At 39.1% G+C, this 19,181-nt stretch overlaps 2 protein-coding genes across 4 annotated transcripts; one reads left to right on the top strand and one right to left on the bottom strand.

Moving 5' to 3' along the window:
• Window positions 1-1,668: 1,668 nt before the first annotated feature.
• Window positions 1,669-3,820, bottom strand: LOC122074476 (protein BZR1 homolog 1-like). Of its 2 annotated transcripts, none has more exons than XM_042639317.1 (2): window positions 3,299-3,820; window positions 1,669-2,795 (listed from the first exon to the last, which is right to left on the bottom strand). In XM_042639317.1, exons 1-2 carry the CDS (start codon window positions 3,521-3,523, stop codon window positions 2,073-2,075), a joined length of 948 nt encoding a protein of 315 aa, XP_042495251.1. In that variant the 5' UTR covers window positions 3,524-3,820; the 3' UTR covers window positions 1,669-2,072. The 2 variants fall into 2 exon arrangements, with proteins under 2 accessions (XP_042495251.1, XP_042495250.1); XM_042639316.1 differs by having other exon boundaries at window positions 1,669-2,798; window positions 3,299-3,819.
• Window positions 3,821-11,410: 7,590 nt separating this feature from the next.
• Window positions 11,411-18,920, top strand: LOC122074833 (multidrug resistance protein 2-like). 2 transcript variants are annotated; one of them, XM_042639802.1, is made up of 4 exons: window positions 11,411-11,942; window positions 15,659-16,110; window positions 17,090-17,259; window positions 18,039-18,920. In XM_042639802.1, exons 1-4 carry the CDS (start codon window positions 11,748-11,750, stop codon window positions 18,635-18,637), a joined length of 1,416 nt encoding a protein of 471 aa, XP_042495736.1. In that variant the 5' UTR covers window positions 11,411-11,747; the 3' UTR covers window positions 18,638-18,920. The 2 variants fall into 2 exon arrangements, with proteins under 2 accessions (XP_042495736.1, XP_042495735.1); XM_042639801.1 differs by having other exon boundaries at window positions 11,413-11,942; window positions 15,487-16,110.
• The last annotated feature ends 261 nt before the right edge of the window (window positions 18,921-19,181 follow it).

Raw genomic sequence — 19,181 nt, 5'->3', positions numbered from 1 at the left:
TATATATATATATATATATATATATAATTGTTATTGATTTGTTCAGCTACTAGACATTGATGCAGTCCAATTAATGTGAATCTGGAATGTGACCAAACCATGACAAGTAGCAGCAGTAACATGCCTATATTTGTTTTAATATGAGTATGATCCAATTCATGATACATCTCTTTATTCAACTGGTACATTGCAGTGGTAGATGGAATTGGTCCATTCCATGAGATACACTGGCAGTAGCGGCACATATTTTCTCCGTAGTGCTATCTATCAATCTTTTTATGTTAAAAGCCATCTTTTTATATTCATAAGTGCATTAAATGCAAGATTATCTATAAGATCAAGAGATCAGAATGTTGTGGGCTCGAAACTTAGTAGTTGAATTGTCATGCTTCCACTTGAACTATTGATGGATGTATTCAAAATTAAATCCCTTTTGGGCGCTGCTTCTTTCATGGTGATCGGCTAACCAACTCGAGCAACATATTACTGGGAAGTACATTTATAATTTTGCACCTTACAGTTATGATTTATAAACCCTTCCATGAGCACTGGATATGCAAGGTTCCCTCTTGATGGGTGATTAGAGTCCTTTAATTTGGTATGCTGTTACATCACGAATATGTGAGACGTGGCAGCCCAACAGTAGATTGCTTTCTTTTTTCCTTTTTAAGGGGTTGGGGAGTGGGGTGGGGAAGTGGAGAATGCCCTTGTGAACCCTATGCCTAGACATCAAGGGCGTGAAATTATCACCTTGCCTTTGTAAAGTCACAAAACTTCATCGTTATTGATTCCCTTGTGTGCATTTTAGTTGGTTCTTGCATCAGTACAAGGGCTACACAACCAATAGCAATCTCTTGTCCTATTTTTTTTTAAAGATCGCTGCCGAGCTGCGTATGAGAGACATAGGAAAACGGTACTGTACACTATGCAGCCACAGACAGAAAACTCAATCCCTTTTTTAATATGGGTATGTGTAAATAAACTATCTCGAACCAAACAAGAAGCGGTAGGAGCACAACATGAGTGGAGGATTTTTTTTTTTTTTTTGGTTGGTTGGGTGGTTTTTTTGGAGTGGGGGGAAGAGGTTCACATGCCCCAACAAAGGGAACACAATCACATGGGAAAGGAGACAAAAGAAGGTCCCTAATGAGGTCTTTTTCTGTTCTAAGATGCTCTTTTGACCCGCTGAACATAGAAAGCTTATTGTAACCCTAAATGGATAAGAAGTTAACACAGAGAAGCCACTCTCCTCTAATCTCCCTACCTTGATACCATATACTAAATTCAACTACCCTTTAAAACCATCACAAGAACACTTTTACCAGAACAGAAGTACTTGTTCAATGCAAACTGTTAAAGAGGGATTCCTGTTGAATCCTTGAACATGGCCCACTCACATGGACCTTTCCATCCCATGTCGCCCTGAATATTAGCTCTACGACTCTAATTCAATAATGGGAGGTACCCACCCATTACTGACTTAGACATCATAATAAGAAGAGGGGGGCCATAAGAAAGGCAGAGAGAGAAGAGAGAGAGAGAGAGAGAGAGAGGACAACAGGAACTAATTACAGAAGAAGATAACCCTCTCAATCATCAACTAACTTCAAGTGGTTTGAGATTCTTGTCTGTTTACAGAAAAATTTCACAGAAGAAACAAAGCAAAAGTGAAATATAACTCAACTCCACATTAGAATTTTGAAGCCCAAATAAAATGATCACTTGGAAAAGGCCAAAGAAGAGTCAAGGATTAATAATAGAAAGTTTAACATCCTACAGCCCTACTACCATCTCGTTCTCTTCTCTCTAGTCCTAAGCCATTTACAAAGGAATCACAAGTTTCCCCCAATGTAAAATCTCAGATTATCCCATGGGATTAGTCTGCTCTTCAGCAATCACCTTTTCTTCAATTTGGAACTAATCTGGATCCCTGAGAGATCGGAACCATAACACAGTACAGCATCAAAACAAAACCAAATCTTCAAGAAAAGGAAAACCAGTGATGAGTGAAAAAACCCACACTATCAAAAGAAAGAGCTTTTTTCCTTTCTAATCTTTAGTTCTTCCAACCTTCAATTCCGAGCCTTGCCGCTCCCCAGTGTCAGCTCCAGATCATCCACTCCAATTTCATGAATCCTCTCACCTTCCCATGGTTTCACTCTTCCGCTCTCAAACTCGAACTCCGGTCCTCGCCCCCAAACTATCCCTGCGGCGGAGTCATCCTGGGGCGAGTTATTCTGAGCCACCATGGGCTTCACCAGATTGAAGGTAGGAGACGCCGGAGCTGCAGAAGGTAGTGATGCTACCGTTTGGAAGCTGACCCATCTGCCGGAATCCACAGTAGAGGTGTCGGACTCGTCGCATTCGGGTATAGTGGCAGGATGGAAATGTTGGCGACGAGTTGGGCTTGCAGGGGCTGAAGCGGCGAAAAGTGGGTGGCGGAAGGAGGCCATGGAGGAACTGTTGGAGAGGGAATCCCCCCAGTCAGGCCTCATCTTTGGAGTTCTGTTGGTTGGGGATGAGAGTGGCGGAGTAACAGGCGCGCTGTTGGAGATGCGCAGAGGTGGAAGGGAAGAAGGGATGGAGGCCAAGTTGCGGAGGAATGGTAGCAGATAAGAGGACGATGCGTTGGCATCATAACGGGAAGGGCTTGGAAAGGAAGAAGAAACTGGACTTGCATGGTAGGAAGGAACAGGGCTTGGGAATGAAGAAGATGCTGGGCTTGGTTGATGCGAAGAACATGGACTGATGTTGGTTGAAGTGCCCGCGAATTCAGTTTGGTGTGGCTTGCATCCCTGCTGAAGAAAAACAAACAGAAATTTAAGCGATGTTGTGAGATGAGAGTAGCATGAAGGATTGAATGGATTGTTCAAATGGTCTCTTTTCCTCCCTCGTTCAATCCCAAATCCTGCTAAACTCGGGAAGGAACCAGGGATCTCAAACTTTTCTAGTTTCAGCCAAGATTGTCAGATCTAAAACCAAAAGGGGGGAAAATCATCGGAAATTCCAAACACCAAAGCCGAAATATACAAGATCTACTGAAAAAGATAAAATTTCCCAGCTATTTCCAAACACTAAAGCCGAGAATTCGAAGAAGAAAAGGGGGAAACCATTTCTTGTTACCAAATTCGAATTACATCCAAAACCTTACATATAAACATGCAAGTCAAATCATAGGAGAAAATGGAGAAATTAGAAAAAGGGCTTTTTATTTTCAGATCAAAACAGAATGGGATCTAGAAAAATATGAATACTTATCAGCAAAAGAGAGAAAAAGGAGAAGAAAGGGGAGGGGAACCTTGCGATAAGTGGTGCCATCTTCTTCGACGACCCAACCAGCTTCAGCACAGAGAGCTTTCAAGACCTCGTTGTTGTCGCAGTGCTTGGGAAGTTTGTAGTTGCCCTGTGCCCTGAGACCAGTGTATATCTTAGCAGCGATAGCCCTTCTCCTTCTCTCCCTCCTCTTGTTGTTTTCTCTTTCCTTCCATGTCGGCAACCTCCCTGATGCTGCTCTCGTCGTCATTTTTTCCGGCCAGCACCGACCAACCAACCACCCAAATTCCCTCTTTCGTCCTCAAGAGTCTTAAAACTCACTCAGGAGGCATACGCTTTCTTCAATAACAATTGATGGCATAAAATAACGTATCTCTCTAATCAATATTCAATAATCGAACTCCGAAGCTGAGAGGAAATAACATTTAGAGACTCTTCTCTCTCTCTCTCTCTCTCTCTCTCTCTCTCTCTCTCTCTCCTCCTTTTTTTCTGCTTTTTCACACCTAGAAGATAGAACTGGGCGACAGAACGAGGATGTAGTGACGAGGGAACGAGGAGTTGGAGGGAAAGCTTACATTTTGTAGTCTGCAACCTCACATGAGGGATGAGGGCCTGAGGCATTGCTGTTGTCCGTCTGATTGGTACTCTGTAGTATCTTACAGACAGGAGTATATCAGCCGTCGGATCCTTTTTGAGGGGTCCATACCGTCTAAATCACGTTGTTTTCCAACATTTTTTATCTGAGACTGGTCACCAGTTTCTCACTCACGAATTTGAAATTGGACAAAAGTTTTCCTTCACCATTGAGAATTCTCATTCTCACCGGTCAAAATTTCTAGAGGATGAAAAAGCAGTCATTGTCTCCTTTTTTTTTTTTTTTTTTAACAATTTTCAATTTTTCATGCTCCATGGAAGTTGTTTGATGTGAGATTTTTTACTTCACGGGGTTTGGATGATAATTTCATATCTTCATCTGTTTGGTGAGGAGAAAGAGGGAGAGAGCGGAAATTTAGTTTTCAATATTGATTATCCTCAATACTTATATCAATATTGGTATCTACCAATTGTATCAATCTGATTCTAAATCAAAAGTGGCCAATTAGCTCGAAACTTAAAAAAGTCAATGCGAGTACAAACAAATAGACTCATGAAATGGATAGAAATGTTTAGTAACATTTAATAGTAGGTCAAATTAATTGATTCAATAAAACTTTATATGACTAGACCTATTTGATTCAAGTCATCAGTCCATCTATTCTATTATTTTTAGATTTTTCATCTTTCTATTCTTAAGAAAAAAAAAATTGTAATCACAGGAATAGGGTAGGGATTAGTGGGATTGAATCATACTTGACACAATAATCTTATTCCCCTAATCAAATACATGGTATGTCATATGATTGAATTGGACCTAAATTTTTTCATGTGGTTAATATATATATATGTTCATCTTATAATGATCTTGGATTAGTCATCTCATTTTGCTATTTGTTTCTGATACATTCAAATTAGTAACCCAATAGGGTGCCGACGCTTGACACCCAACTATAAGGATATTCATAGATACCCAATATAACCACGACTCCTGAGCGAGGAGACTTGAGTACTCTTCACGTGGTAGAGATGTACTAGGACTCTAACTACTTGAAGAGGAGAAGATACCTGAATAAGGAATATTCCCCACGGAGGTAGGGAGATGTGAGGAGAGGGAGCCTTCCAAAATCTCTCTAAGTTCGTGAAGGAAAAGGAAGACGTATCTCAGCGGGACTCGACAAAGAGGTTTTCCTATAAGAAGGAACCCACAGGACAGAGCGAGGTAAAGTCAATACGTTCACACCATTACTCTTCTGGAAAAACTGTTGTGCGAGTCTCTAACTTGGGCATTGGAGGATTAATCCCGGAGCCACCTCCGGACCTCTGCTTTCTGTGCTTGTGCAGGATCGACGCTCACCCTTCCACAAATTCTCGGCAGCAATAGTTTCATATTGAACTATCATCTGCCTAGCGGATTTGTGAGGTTGGAGTGTGTTAAGCACATCCTCATCAATAGATCTCGAGTTTGAGTCTCCTAGCTATTGTCTTCCCCCTTCCTCATTCTATAGTGTATCCATCTAAAAGAAAAAGATAAAGAGGAGATCATCCAATAATGCATTGCCCATATTATGTCTACAAGTTTCATAATCATATAATAAACTTGTGTAGATCAATTACCAAAGCATACTTGTTTTGTAGTAGAGAAGATTATGCCTCCTTACTGTGGTTTTTTTTTTTTTCCAAAGTTAGCTTCACCCTTCAAAAAACTATGTAATATGTATTTTCTCATGTTTTCTTGCTTTTTTGGTAAGTTTTTTTTTTTCTTGAGGAGGAAAATGAAACTTCAAAATTCTCATGTGGAATTTTAAAATTCAAAAAACTAAATCTTCTTTTAGATCAGGACATGCCAAGCACAAAGAGAAGTTCTTAAACCAAGAAAAAAGTACAATTTTCTTTTCTTCTCTTGGCTACCAGACACAGCCTAAGAAAAAATATATTTTATCCATGAGGGTGGCCCATACGCTAGTGCCTCAGTCAATGAAAGTGTACACTCATGCATTGATTAGGAGTGGCACATTGATCATTTTGTAACACCTATGTCTGGGTGCAACCCTCCTAGATAGGAAACACGACTCCTTCTTTTAATATCTATTGAATCACAGTGCACATAAGGTGGCAATATAGCTTAGGAGAAAATTGCATTTACAATAAAATTTGTTTTAGCCAACTGACTATTAGATTAGTTGTGCACCTTATTGATAAGTTCACATGTCAAATTTCAAACTCAAATTTAATTAAATACTCTCCATATATGACCATATAAGTCCTTGTATTTTTAACTGGTGGTATAAGTCAATGCCTATTTTTGTAGTCCTAAGCTTTAAGAAAAGAAATGGCTTTAAAATTTTTGCTAAAAGAGAATCAACATTTACCCACATCCTCCATGCCATCTTGGAAAAAAAAATTATCACAGTTATGCAAATGTGGGTCTCTCATTCCTAAATCTCGCTTCTCTCTGGATTTGCATACACATTCAATGCTGGTTTTTTATATGGTTATGATGAGAAGTAGTCTAAAATGAGAAACAACATAGTTTGAGATATAACATGCCAAAGATTTGACCATAGTCTCCTTACTATCGTGAGAGGGAATTAATAGTTTTTGTTCTTGAATATTTTGCAGACCTTGCTCTTAAGAACCTCAAAAATGGGAGAACTTTTTTTTTTTTTTTCTCTGTATTAATAGGTAGGAAGGAGAAATAGATAACAATCAAGAAACTCAATCTTATGACCTCAAACGGTTTAAAAAGTGGTTGGAAGGTAATTGAACACCCAAACCGCTCGAGAGGATCCCTCTTTCACTCTCATTATTATTGGTTTAAATTGGAGTGTTTGATTCGAACGGATATGGACACAAGAAACCGAGAGTATCTTAGGAAATGGGCCCCACAGAAACTCCCAATCACCAATGAGGCAATCCGTATGGATCATGATGATGATCTGAATTTGTATAAGCTGAAACATTTCCCGCTGCCTCGCCTGCCTGACTGCCTATGAACAGTCCCCGTCGATTCCACACGTGCGATACGGAAAAACATATTCCCGTTATTAGAGATTAGAGAGAGTCCTCAGTCTTCTCTTGGGGATACTCCCGGCCGCGACCTATTCTTTCTTTTTTTTTTTTTTTTTTCGTTTTGACAGGTCGACCAGAGACGCTTCATACCACGTGCCCCCCGTGGTCCCCACCCACGTGAACAGTACGGCAGAGTTAGAGAGTTTTAGAAGGGCACGGCCTCGCCTCGCATCCCCAGAGCGACCGCGTGAGTTTGTGAGAACCAACCCAAGAGTAAAATACAAGAGATGATTCACTCTTTGACCGCTGACTCGATACGTGGGCCCTGGCCGATCCCATATTGATGGAATGGTAAGAAAAGGGGTAAAACTGTAAAAATATTATTTTTTTAAAGAAAAGTATTCAAATGTGTAGTTGTTAAATCCATATTTTTATGTATAAAACATCAGATATGATAAAATAAACGCTTATTGAGAGATATCCAATTAAACATGGTATTTTTTTTTTTTCGTAGTATTTTGTATTTTTTATTTTAACTGTATTATTTATTTAAAAAAATAAATAAATCAAAAATAAAAACCCAAAATCTCTTCCCAATTGAAAATTTAAACTTAGAAAATGATGTAAGAATACTCCTTATATGCTTTTCTATCTTAATATTTATTTCAACCAATCATAAAGAGGGTATTTTAAATTCTTTTTTGGATTAAAATCCTATGCACATATATTTTTCATGGTAAATATATATTTATATTTTTGCTTATAGAGCAGTTGTATTAACACATGTACCGTATTATTGTTGTCTATGTTTTATTACATTGGATTTTTTAAACATATTATTGCCATCTGACCCATTCAATTTTTGTATGTTTTCTCTTCCCGTATTATTGTTGTTCTTGAACTTACTAAATATAATCCATATTGGTATCATATGGATTTTTAGGGTGATCGATCCTTGATCCAATACCATACACTTAAACCAAAACGTAGCTGAAGGAAAATCATGATTTATAACATATGTCAATATTGTGTCACCCAAGAGGTGCGTTTCATTATATGTTGATTGTAGCAAAGTATTGTAGTCGTTTCCACTCAAACCTGTATGGTTTTACAATTCAAGCCCAAGGGTAAACCTCGGTTACATGTAGATACACCTAACTCGTGTTACAAATCAATTGTGGGGAGACTTGAGCTGCATACATTTGTTATCACACAACACCATTGGACCTACGGACCTACATCCAAGGTGTATCTGTAGCAAAGTATTGTGTGAGTAGGGAGGGTGCATTTGTTCTAGTAGCCACGAAAAGGTCCTTCAACCCTAGCCAGGGATTAGTTTAGTCATTCATGGACCAGTAGGTGGCATAGCAACCCACGGAAAAAGGCTAGCATCTTTGCACTATAGCAAGATGCATGGTCATAGATAGAGCTTCACTAAATGGCTGGTTTGCGTGCGAGACTCGCCTGCTTTATTTCAACTCTCAAGCCTAATCGGGACTCCTCACATTCTTGAGTTATAGTCCAACTCCAATGTTTACTTGCCTATGGGGAAGTGAAGCTAACTTGCTTGTTAGAGAAAAGCTCACATTCCACTATGTTCACTGTTACAGTCCTAATTGATATATTCCTAGTCACAACTTGACTTACTTTTCAAACAAGCCAACTTTACTTTCGTAACCTTTAGCAAGCCAGCCAGCAAACAGTGGAAACATGAAGAATAGTTAGGGACTTCTTTAACCACAATAGAGTTCAAGCCTAGTATGCAGAAAATAGAGAAAAAGCAAGAATTGAGCAATCCACCGGTTTGGGTATCAATCATTTACTTACCTTGCTTGCGTTAGGAGAGGAGTGAACGGAGGAAAAAAGAGTTGTCCTAGAGACAATAGTTACAGGTTGATACGTTGTTCCACGTAAAATCCATTGATGGGTACGTTGTTTAGGGGAAGAAACATTGCAAAATATATATGAGTTCACCGTGATGTGCACTTGCTTTCGGAACCACACCGGAGATAACGGGCAAAAACAAATGGAGTGGGGGTGCAAGCTCTCCTCCCAACATAGGAGGATAATGTGGCTCTCGATTAAAGTTTGAGGGAAGAAGCCCAAAAATCTCCTAATGTCTAAGAACCATTTTCTAACATACCAATGAGGATTGCCACACAAGTAACCAACGCAAGTGGAATCAAGACCAAGCCAAGGGGAAGATCAACTGTGCAACTATGTGAATTATACTTCATCTTCAATGTGTGATTATGTTTTCACTAAGTTGTAGATACACTGCCAGTACTTGTTTCTTATTAAATTTCCAGTTAACTTTAGAGATAATCCTACGGTAGTTAACCTCACCCAAAGTTGATTAATTAGTGAGTTGTTAAGTTATAATAATATTTTGGTTTATTTTATTATTGGAGTGTGGTTCGGTTTAACCCATCGTAGAAATTAAGAACCGAAATCGACTCATGTAGCCTGAATCGAATACCACCAAATGTTCGATTAAAATAATTAATTTAATAATAGAAGCTCTGATCAATCCTGTCTACGATATACAACGACCGATGCGAGAATTGTGACAGTGCACGTGTGGTTACAGCTAATGCTTGAGAACGATAGGTTGTTGAACTGTCAAGCTTACGATAGATGACCTCAGGTTCCCACTTCCCACACGCGCGACCGCGACCTCGACCTCACGATGATAGGACTCTGGCTTCAGTGGGCCCCACTCTCCCGCTGTTTTTTCTTTTTTTCCTCTTTCCTCGAAACACGTGAGGATATTCCCTCACCCAGTTCTGTCAGTATTATTAAACCAAGAAAAATATTCCAGCAAAGCTTTGATCCACTGTGACCCAGATGGACCAGAAAAGGCTGAGGCCCATGATGAATGAAATCAATTTTCATGATGGGTCGACCCATGAAAAAAAGGCCCATTATGGACTGCATGAATTGAGTCTTTTATCTTCTTTAGGGCCTAAAGAAACTCTTCAAGCCCATCGAGCCTGCACATCCATCGAAGCATAAACGTACACGAACAGGGTCCCAGATGAGCAAACGGCGATGAAGACCAAGACAAAACCCAAATTAGACTGGCCGGCCTGTCAACCCCATTGAAGCCCACACATCCTTGAAACAATTACGATGAAACTCCTAGAGAGCTAGGACTCTCAGAGCGATGGTTATGGAAGCACCATTTTTGTCATTAGCAGCGTGTTTGATAAGGGATTTAATTGGTTCGGTTTTGGGTTTTTGGTTCGATACAATATGTATAAACTGAAACCGAATAAGTTTCATATGATAGAAAATAAATGCGAAAATGATTCATGGAGATCAATGAGCATGCACGATAAACACTACAAAGACATGTTTTACGCACACCTGAATCCATGACTGAATAATAACATCTCTTCAATTCTCTTTTCTTATGTTCCTTGTAAAACACGATCAATGTTAGTCTGATCTACCTTCTTTCTGTGATAACTATATATAGGGGTGAGGGTAGGGACCAACTTTGCAAAGAAATTAGGGTTTCCTCCCCATTAAGGAAACAATACATTAGGTCCACATATAGTACTAAATAGTTCATACCATTAATGTGTACTAATATAATCCAATATCCCCATAGAGATCACTTACCAAAAATATTTGATTATTTCTGCTTACTTCATCTGTAGTCAACACCACTAAACCGATTTTGAAAACAAATCATGGACTATGCTAACCCACCTAATTGGAAATCTTACATCATAACCTCAAATCGAAATTGAACCGACTTAGTTTGATTTTTTTCTGTTCCTATTCAGTTTATGTAATCTGTTCATACACAGTAGTAGAAAATCACGTCTCTGTCTCATTCTTAGTTTGATTTTTGTAAGCCAGTCAAGGTTTTCCGGTAGTAGAACTGTAATTCTAAAAATTGTTTATGTGCTTCGTTTCCGTTGTTTCTAGACACAAAAATAGCAGAGATAAAATCAAACAGTCCCAGTTCATGTCTTAATTTCATCATTTCACTCTTATTTAAAAAAAAAAATAATAATAAGAATGAGAGAGAGAAAGCAGAAGAAAAAGAAGAAAAAAAATAAGACAGATAGAGACGGTCCGGGCCAGGTTTCACTGTAGTTCTCTGTTTGGGCCGGGATGGGCCGGCCTACAAAACTCGACCTCGTTACAATGTCACGAGCCTCATGGAGACCCTTATTTCCTCTTGTCAACGTCAAACTAAGCAGCCACGTGGGACTTTATGACTGCCTTATACTATGGTATAGCCAGGTGGCCATCATGCGTGGCTTGGTTAAATCTTCAAAGTTTTGAGCTGGAGCTGATTGGACCAATTCTAACCAATAGGCGAATGCCTTTTGTCCAACTTCATGCTACACCACTTGGAACCAATTAAATCTCAGTTGAAGTCATTCCATATCTGCTAACTGAGGAGACCACATTAAGAAGCTACCTGTGAGATTGTGACCGTCCGATCATGCTGACATGGCATTCTTTGGAGTTCCATTCAAGAGGCTGAGGTGGACGAAAACTGAGGAATCGAAAAGCTGCCACGTTCGTGGTTCCTGCAAAAGACAAATCCATCTCGCTCAACATTTGAATGTTAGGTTATCCAGATGAAGGTTAAAGCTTTCGTGGATTTTCAGTTTCTCAATTTCAAAGCAATCCAATAAGCCAAAGCCACCAAGAACACGCACAGGAAGACCCAAAGAGATGGACAGATAAGGAAAGAAAGAAATTTTGAAATTGATTCCTCCAGTGCTCCATAAGACGAATCTGGTTGTGGATTTTCATCATTTTGTTTCTTATAGCCATGACTATCTGCATCATCTAATCAATTTTTCTATATAATATTCCATTTATTGTTCCTGCATTTCCAAATGTGTCCCCGTGACCTTGGATTCTTTTTTGCCTCATATGGGTGCCCTAGATCCATAGAAAAAGCATCGTCAATGTACCTGTTTCGAGTTTCCACAATCCATTTCTTGACGCATGGCCCCATGGATACTGGGATCTCGCCATCTTCATCGTTCAAAAGTATTGCTTTCGAGACGTACACATCGCTCGAGGATGAAGTGAGTTGCTTTTGGTTTCCAGTTTTTCCTCTTTTGTTTCATTTCTTGTTCTGTCGATCAATTGAAGATTCAGAACTTAGGAGATTTGCCCCCCCCCTCTCTCTCTCTCTCTCTCTCTCTTAAATGTTTGATCGAATAGAGTTTTCAGGATTAATTTTGATGGGGCTAGTTACTGAGAGTGAGTCAGCTTCGTCTCTTTCTCTGTGGATTGCCATTTTTAGAACCCTCTTTCTGTGGTCATGGGTTGTGGTTCTTGTTCATTACTAACCATTCGTCAAGAAATAATATCTGCAATTGTTTGGAGTATATAGGCTACTACACTCCTCACTTAATTCGAGTGGTCATTCGAAACTCTCGAGTAGGGAGCATTTGGAAAAAGTGTAAAGTGGCTTACTGGGTGTGAATGGATGGGCTTATTTAATCAATTTTGAAGGAATCAACTTGGTTCCTACTAGCAAACAGTTGTATTAGATTAAGGGAGCTGGTTTTAGGACCGCGCCTGTTCATAGGGTTTCTATAGCCCACCTTTGTTTCACAAAGCTGGTCTGATGGGGGCTGAAATTTTGTCGAGAGGTCACCTTTTTCTGAAGTTTTGTGGAGTGGTAGACCCAAAGGTCCTCTGTCAAGTTTTAGCTCAAATGGAGTTGACCAAGTTGCAACATAAACCTTTCAAAAATCCAAGACCAACAAAGAGGCTGAGCAATCCAGTGCATGAGGCTCCCATTACTGTAGGGTCTGGGAGGGGCAAATGTACTACCAAAAGGGTGCATGGAAATAAATGGGATGGTACATATTGAATTTAAATATAAAATTTGGAAAGTGGTCAATCTAAACCATTATCTAGATATCCAATGGTCAGAATTGCCGCATCACCAATCTACATGGCACGACTAGGAGGGTCATAGGTGAAGAATTTTTATAACTGTTAATAACAAATATATGGAGAATACCTGTCTAAAAATTATGTATCTTTCTTAATTATCAGTTAAGTTGAGTGGAAACATCATTTCGATATTTTTATAATCGTAATTCGTAAGCATAGGTTTTGCGTCCCCAATATCACTCCCTCATCACTTTGTCCTTTCTTTGAACCACTGCATTCCTCTCTCTTAGTTAATTACTTGTTCCTATGGGCACTAAGCCTACATAGAGATAGATCATCAATGGTGCTACCACACCGGCTGATACTTTTGTATCATTTGTTTAGTGTTTTGCTCCATCTTTTAATGGCATAGATAATAGACCACTTGAAAATATGAGCTTCTGTGTGTCAATATGCCTGCCTTGCTAATTTTCATGATTTTCTTAGGTAGGCCCCAGAGTTGAACTCATGACCTCTTAATTGTGTTGTTTGTCCTCGCCAACTGAGCTACCCCTGGGGGTTTAATTTTCATGATGATGAACTATCAAAAATCTTCATTAAATCAAGTCATTCATTATTATCATTCTAGCAATCAATGAAGTCCCTATTTAACTCTTTCATGTTGCATCTAATTTCTCTTGTATAACATGGTGATGGCATGGATAACAAAACACTTCACGACGGAGCTTGGCATTCTTAAGGACTAGAAAGAAGGCAACTGGATTTAGGCTATGTTGGATATGAATTTCAAAGAATTTTGGGTCACGTAGAGAGATTAGAAACCGTTTTCATAAAATGTTGCCCAAGGCAAAGTAATTGATATGGTTAGAAAGGAATTAATCTTTTTTGTTCCCTCATAAGTTCTTTCATTATTTGTCTCTTCTTTTGTTAGAAAACTTAAAAATCAGCAGAGTTGTAGGGATTTATTGATTGTTCACTATTTTAAGACTTCTCTTGCTTGAGTTGGCAAGCTTATTCTCATCCCTGCCGTTTGAAGCCTTGAACAATATGTTGGTGGGAAAGCTCCAGTAGTACTTAATAGCTGGTTGTACATAGTTTAATCCGTTAAGTTGTGCTAGAGTTGAAAGGAACCTCGAACAATATGTTGGTGGTCAATCTCAAATAGTTCTTAACAGCTGGTTGTACATAGTTTAGTCCATTAAATTGTGCTAGAGTTGAAAGTTCATTTTCCTTGATATATTCTTTATTAGCTTCTATTATTTTATTCCCTTTCTTTTGCTAGTGCAACATTGAGAATTCCCTATATTAATTGTTTCAATATTTAAAAAGTTCTGATGCAAATGACTTATTATCACCCCTACAGCTTGAAAAATAAGTTGGTAGGCCTGCTCAATTAGTTGCTCTCTGTTGGTTGTGCAGAGTTGGTTCATTTTATAACACATGATACAACATACAACCTTACTAGTTTCCTTTGAAGATATATGGAGTTTTTTCTTCTCCAATTTCAAGATGTATGTTATCCAAATGAAAGAAAAAAAAAAAGATCGTTTGGTGATGATGATACAACTTTAAACTTGTGATTTCTCAAAATTTGCTTTCATTTAAAGAACATTGGGTGTGGCGAGAAATGGGACTGGGTTGGAGGTCTGATTAAGATATTGAGGTGGCTTTTGTGGCTCTCTCTCCAACCTGGACCCAGATTCTAGACAGTGACCAAATCTTCTTTTCATCTTGGTTGTTACATATATTTTATTATATTTATGCAACTGATATTTATTAAAACTTAAAATTTATTAAGGGAGACTTTATCTAGGTGAAATTATGAAGACTTGAACACATTACCATTTTAGTAAGCACACAAACTTAACACTATTCAATATATCATATTAATGTGTCAAAAGCTTACAATCTCTATTCATCACATGTTGACATCCCAATTCTGACTTCAACCCTGTTTACGAAGTTACCAAAATCAGGAAAATAAGTTTTGCCAGGAATTAGCTGGGTGAGACACAATCGGTCAAAACATATGCTTCCCTTAAGAAGAAACAAATCCAGAATACAATATTGTATGGTGGGATGACGGTGGTCACTGCAAGTTAAAATTCAATTTCACAACTCATTAAGCCCTTATCTCAATGTAGTGGGGTGACTGTACAAAGTATTTTCCATCATTTACCTTCCAATGTCCTGGTGATTACTGAGGATCTCCACTCTTTGAGAGACATAGTAAGAACCAAGTTGTAGGAATAGGGATTTGCCCAAGGGACCTGAGTTGACTAAATGATCATTAAGGATACTGGCTTGGGTACTCATGTATGAGAAATCTATGACCTAGATAACTTACTGCAAGGGAAAGCACTATGTCTTAGCTGAGGCCCAACTTTATCCAATTTTCATTTATTTATTTTTGGTTATTATTTTGGTTGAGTTCTGTAAAATGATTTTGTTCTGACTTTTCTACTACTCTTTGCTCTTGCATACTGGATATCCAGATTATAACCCTTCACTGATGGTTCTTCTTAAGTATGTAAGCTTAAGTAAGTATCACTGAATAATTTAAAATTTAGAAGTGAAAAGGTACTTGTGGGGTTTATAAGAAATAAGATGCTGACCTATACTCTTTACCCTTTTGAATCTGTTTGGTTGTTTCTGAAGAGACTCTTATCGTGTTTATGGATTGACTTTCTTCAATGCTTCTGTTATATTTACATCTCCCAGAACAAGGACGGTCTTTGGGATTTCTCTCTCTCTTATTCTCATCAACATGGCTGCTATAATGGAACGTGCTGATGAGAACCTCCTTCCTGCTGTTTACAAAGAAGTCAGTGAAGCTTTTGCTGCTGGGCCTACTGATCTTGGATATCTAACATTCATAAGGAACTTTGTACAGGCACTGTCATCACCTTTGGCTGGTATATTAGTTCTTCATTATGACCGTCCTACAGTTCTTGCAATGGGCACTGTTTGTTGGGCCTTATCTACTGCTGCAGTAGGTGCCAGCCAGCATTTTCTGCAGGTTGCTTTCTGGAGAGCCATAAATGGTGTAGGCTTGGCCATCGTTATACCAGCACTGCAGTCCTTCATAGCTGATAGCTATCTGGATGGTGTTCGAGGGAGAGGATTTGGGATGCTTAGCCTTGTTGGTGCTGTGGGTGGAGTAGGAGGTGGTGTTGTGGCAACAGTTATGGCTGGTCGGGAATTTTGGAGAATACCTGGATGGCGCTGTGCCTTTATTATGATGGCATTATTGAGTTCACTAATTGGATTCCTTGTCTTTCTGTTCGTCGTCGACCCAAGGAGAACACTTGCCACCACTAATGCGACTGGGGACATTTCTGAGAGGTATCAATTATTTCTTTAAGTTTGACAGGCCCATCAATGTTTTGCAATTGGTATCTTCATCAATCCTTATGGTATTCATGGTGGTTCACCCTTTTTCTTTTTTCACTTTCCAAAATATGTAATTGATTGAGTGGTTATAGATCATGTAACAAGGAAACAACATGGCAAAACGTGATATCATACATTTTAACACATTATTTCATAAATTCTGAGGTTATAATTATTAACTGCCCATTTATATATGCAAATGTAAAATGAATGTGGTTCAAATAAGCTAATGCACTTGAAAACTATAATGGTGGAACGAAATGGAGTGTCTTGCGTCAGGTGTTTGGACCATAGGCCTTCAGTTGGGTCGACAGGAACCCAAAACTTGTCGTGTCTCGTGTTCAGATCAAGACACATCTCCATGTGGATCATCCTAATATATTATTCAGATCATCTTTATACCAACTCATTTGTGCATTACTCTTAGGGCCTTCAATGGATTCTTTTTCATCCAATTAAATGAGTGCAGTAGACAATGCATAATTTTCTTCTTTTCATGTCTTTAAGCTGATTTTTCACCTTTTTAATATCTTTATGTGTGATAATGCTATGTTCCTATCCTCTGAAAATGAGGTACATGGTAACTAGTGGGGGCCTCAGATTTTCCTGCTGGTTTGTAACCCCAGACCCAAGCTGTTGCCTAGAAGTAATAGCTGGCTACAAGGTAAACTTGACAAATTATGTTGTCATCTGGAATGTGAATACAACAGGAAAAAATTTATGAAAATGTAGTTTCCTTGTTACATGTTCAAACGAATTATGTTGTCCACATAGGATCATCAATATGCATCTGCCATGCGATTACAACCTGGGCCGTATTTCTGAAAGTGTAGTATTCCATTGTTATTCTCAATCTTGGTTAATTTGTTTTTACCTTTTGTGCTAATGTTACATTTTTGTTTTCGAAAAACTTGATTGCTCTTTTTCACAGGAACAATTTGATACGAAAGCGCGGTCCACCATCCGCTTGGATGGAATCCTGGAAAGCTGTGAAATCCGTTACAAAAGTTCAAACATTTCAGATCATTGTCCTGCAGGGGATTGTTGGTTCACTGCCGTGGACTGCCATGGTTTTCTTCACAATGTGGTTTGAACTAATTGGTGAGTGCAGGTTCCAATTCAAGAATAAAAAAATTACTACATTTCTCGTCAAAAGTAAAAAAAGATGTACCCGATGTACGAGGCTCCCACATGTGCAAGGTCTCGGGAGGGGGGGGGAACTATGCAGCCTTACCCCAAGAATGTCGAGAGGCTGTTTCGACATTTAAATTGGAGATGACACTCATCCAGGAATCAGTACCAGGTTCCACAGCTGGAGTAAGATGCCACCATACGATTTGAATCCAATCAACATAAAAAGATGACGCCTCCCCTCAGCCTCTTTATGTATGTGTTTCCTTAGACCTCTTCATCTATATTCAGCCGATATTCAGAAGCTGGTTTTGGAAATGAAAGTTGTTGAAATGGAAGGCTTGAATACTTCTTGTCTGTTAAATGAGAAGATTACCATAGACTTTTTTGGGAATGTTTCCTTAACTTCTTTCTTACTAATTTGTTCTTGTTTGATGGAAGATTAAAAGACAAGTTATCTAGGGTCTAAGAATGTAAGGGGCTATGAGATACCCTGGGATCTGATAAAGTGGGTTGGTATTGACACCCCGTTGGTCGATTCTGGTCCACGGAGTGACATTTACCTCTGCAGTTGCATTGTTTGTATGCCACAGTTGGTGCTAAATCCATGCCAAATCTGTGTAGATTTCATAGATTCCCTGCACTTAAGTATTTCTCTTTTTATGATATTCCGTGAGTATTTCTATTTTATAATATTCTGTATCTAATCTATTTATATAAGATAGAACTTCATTTGACTCTTTTTGCAGGCTTTGATCATAGTCATTCAGCGGCACTCATCAGCCTTTTTGCTATTGGATGTGCTATGGGGAACCTCCTTGGTGGACTAGTAGCAGATCATATGTCACACCTCTACCCAAACTCTGGCCGTATCATGTGTGCCCAGTTCAGTGCTTTTATGGGAATCCCATTCTCATGGTTCCTCCTCACAGTGATCCCACAGTCAGTCAGCAGCTGGTTCACATTTGCCATCACCCTTTTCCTTATGGGCCTCACCATCAGCTGGTGTGGAAATTGTGCAAATAATCCCATGTTTGCTGAGGTGGTCCCTGCAAAGCACCGGACCATGATATATGCATTTGATCGGGCCTTTGAAGGATCATTCTCCTCATTTGCGGCCCCCATCGTTGGAATGCTTTCAGAGAAGGTTTACGGCTATGACCCAAAATCTGTGAATCTAGTGTCAGGGTCTGTGCAGGAGGCCTTCGCTCTCTCAAGGGGGCTTCTCTCAATGATGGCAATTCCCTTTGGTGTGTGCTGCTTATTTTATAGCCCCTTGTATCTGACATTTGGGCGGGATCGTGATGCTGCTCGAACTTCAAATTCAAAAGAGAAAGAGATGATATGAAGTTTCATTTAACTTTCTGTGTATCCATCCTGACAGCCTAGCACTCTAGCCCTCATCAACTGACACGGAAACATAAAGATGAGCAAATGAGGATGTGATCCAACTGTGAGACTAGGACTTGATCCAAGGAATTGAGATTCAAGTCCCTGCACAACGTCAAATTCATCTAAAGAAATTTTGCAGCAGATTGTTTAGGGATTCATCTGCCAGGTCCTGAGGTGTTTCCTGAAAATATGGTTTTTCTTTTTCATTACATGGCAAAACTGAGCACTATAAATTGGGGGTGGGGGTTGGGGGTGTGGGGGTGGGGGGGGGCGGGGGGGGGGGGGGGGGGGGAAATTACATTCACTGTAAATTCAAACTGAATGTATTCTAATTGTTTGAAAAGTGAAAAATACCTTTGCCATGTTTTCTAAAGATATCTAAGAGATTTAGCTGAAATTTTTGCTTAGCATGTTTAGTAAAATTTCAAGTTTGTTATGCAATTATTGTTGGTATTAGATAGAAAGTTTCATCATTTTTGTTTTAACTTTAGACTGTTAGA

The sequence above is a fragment of the Macadamia integrifolia genome, chromosome 3 (assembly GCF_013358625.1).
Source record: "Macadamia integrifolia cultivar HAES 741 chromosome 3, SCU_Mint_v3, whole genome shotgun sequence".
Lineage (NCBI taxonomy): Eukaryota > Viridiplantae > Streptophyta > Magnoliopsida > Proteales > Proteaceae > Macadamia > Macadamia integrifolia.
The sequence above is the reverse complement of the archived record's forward strand: the minus strand, read 5'-3'. Positions and strand labels throughout refer to the sequence as shown.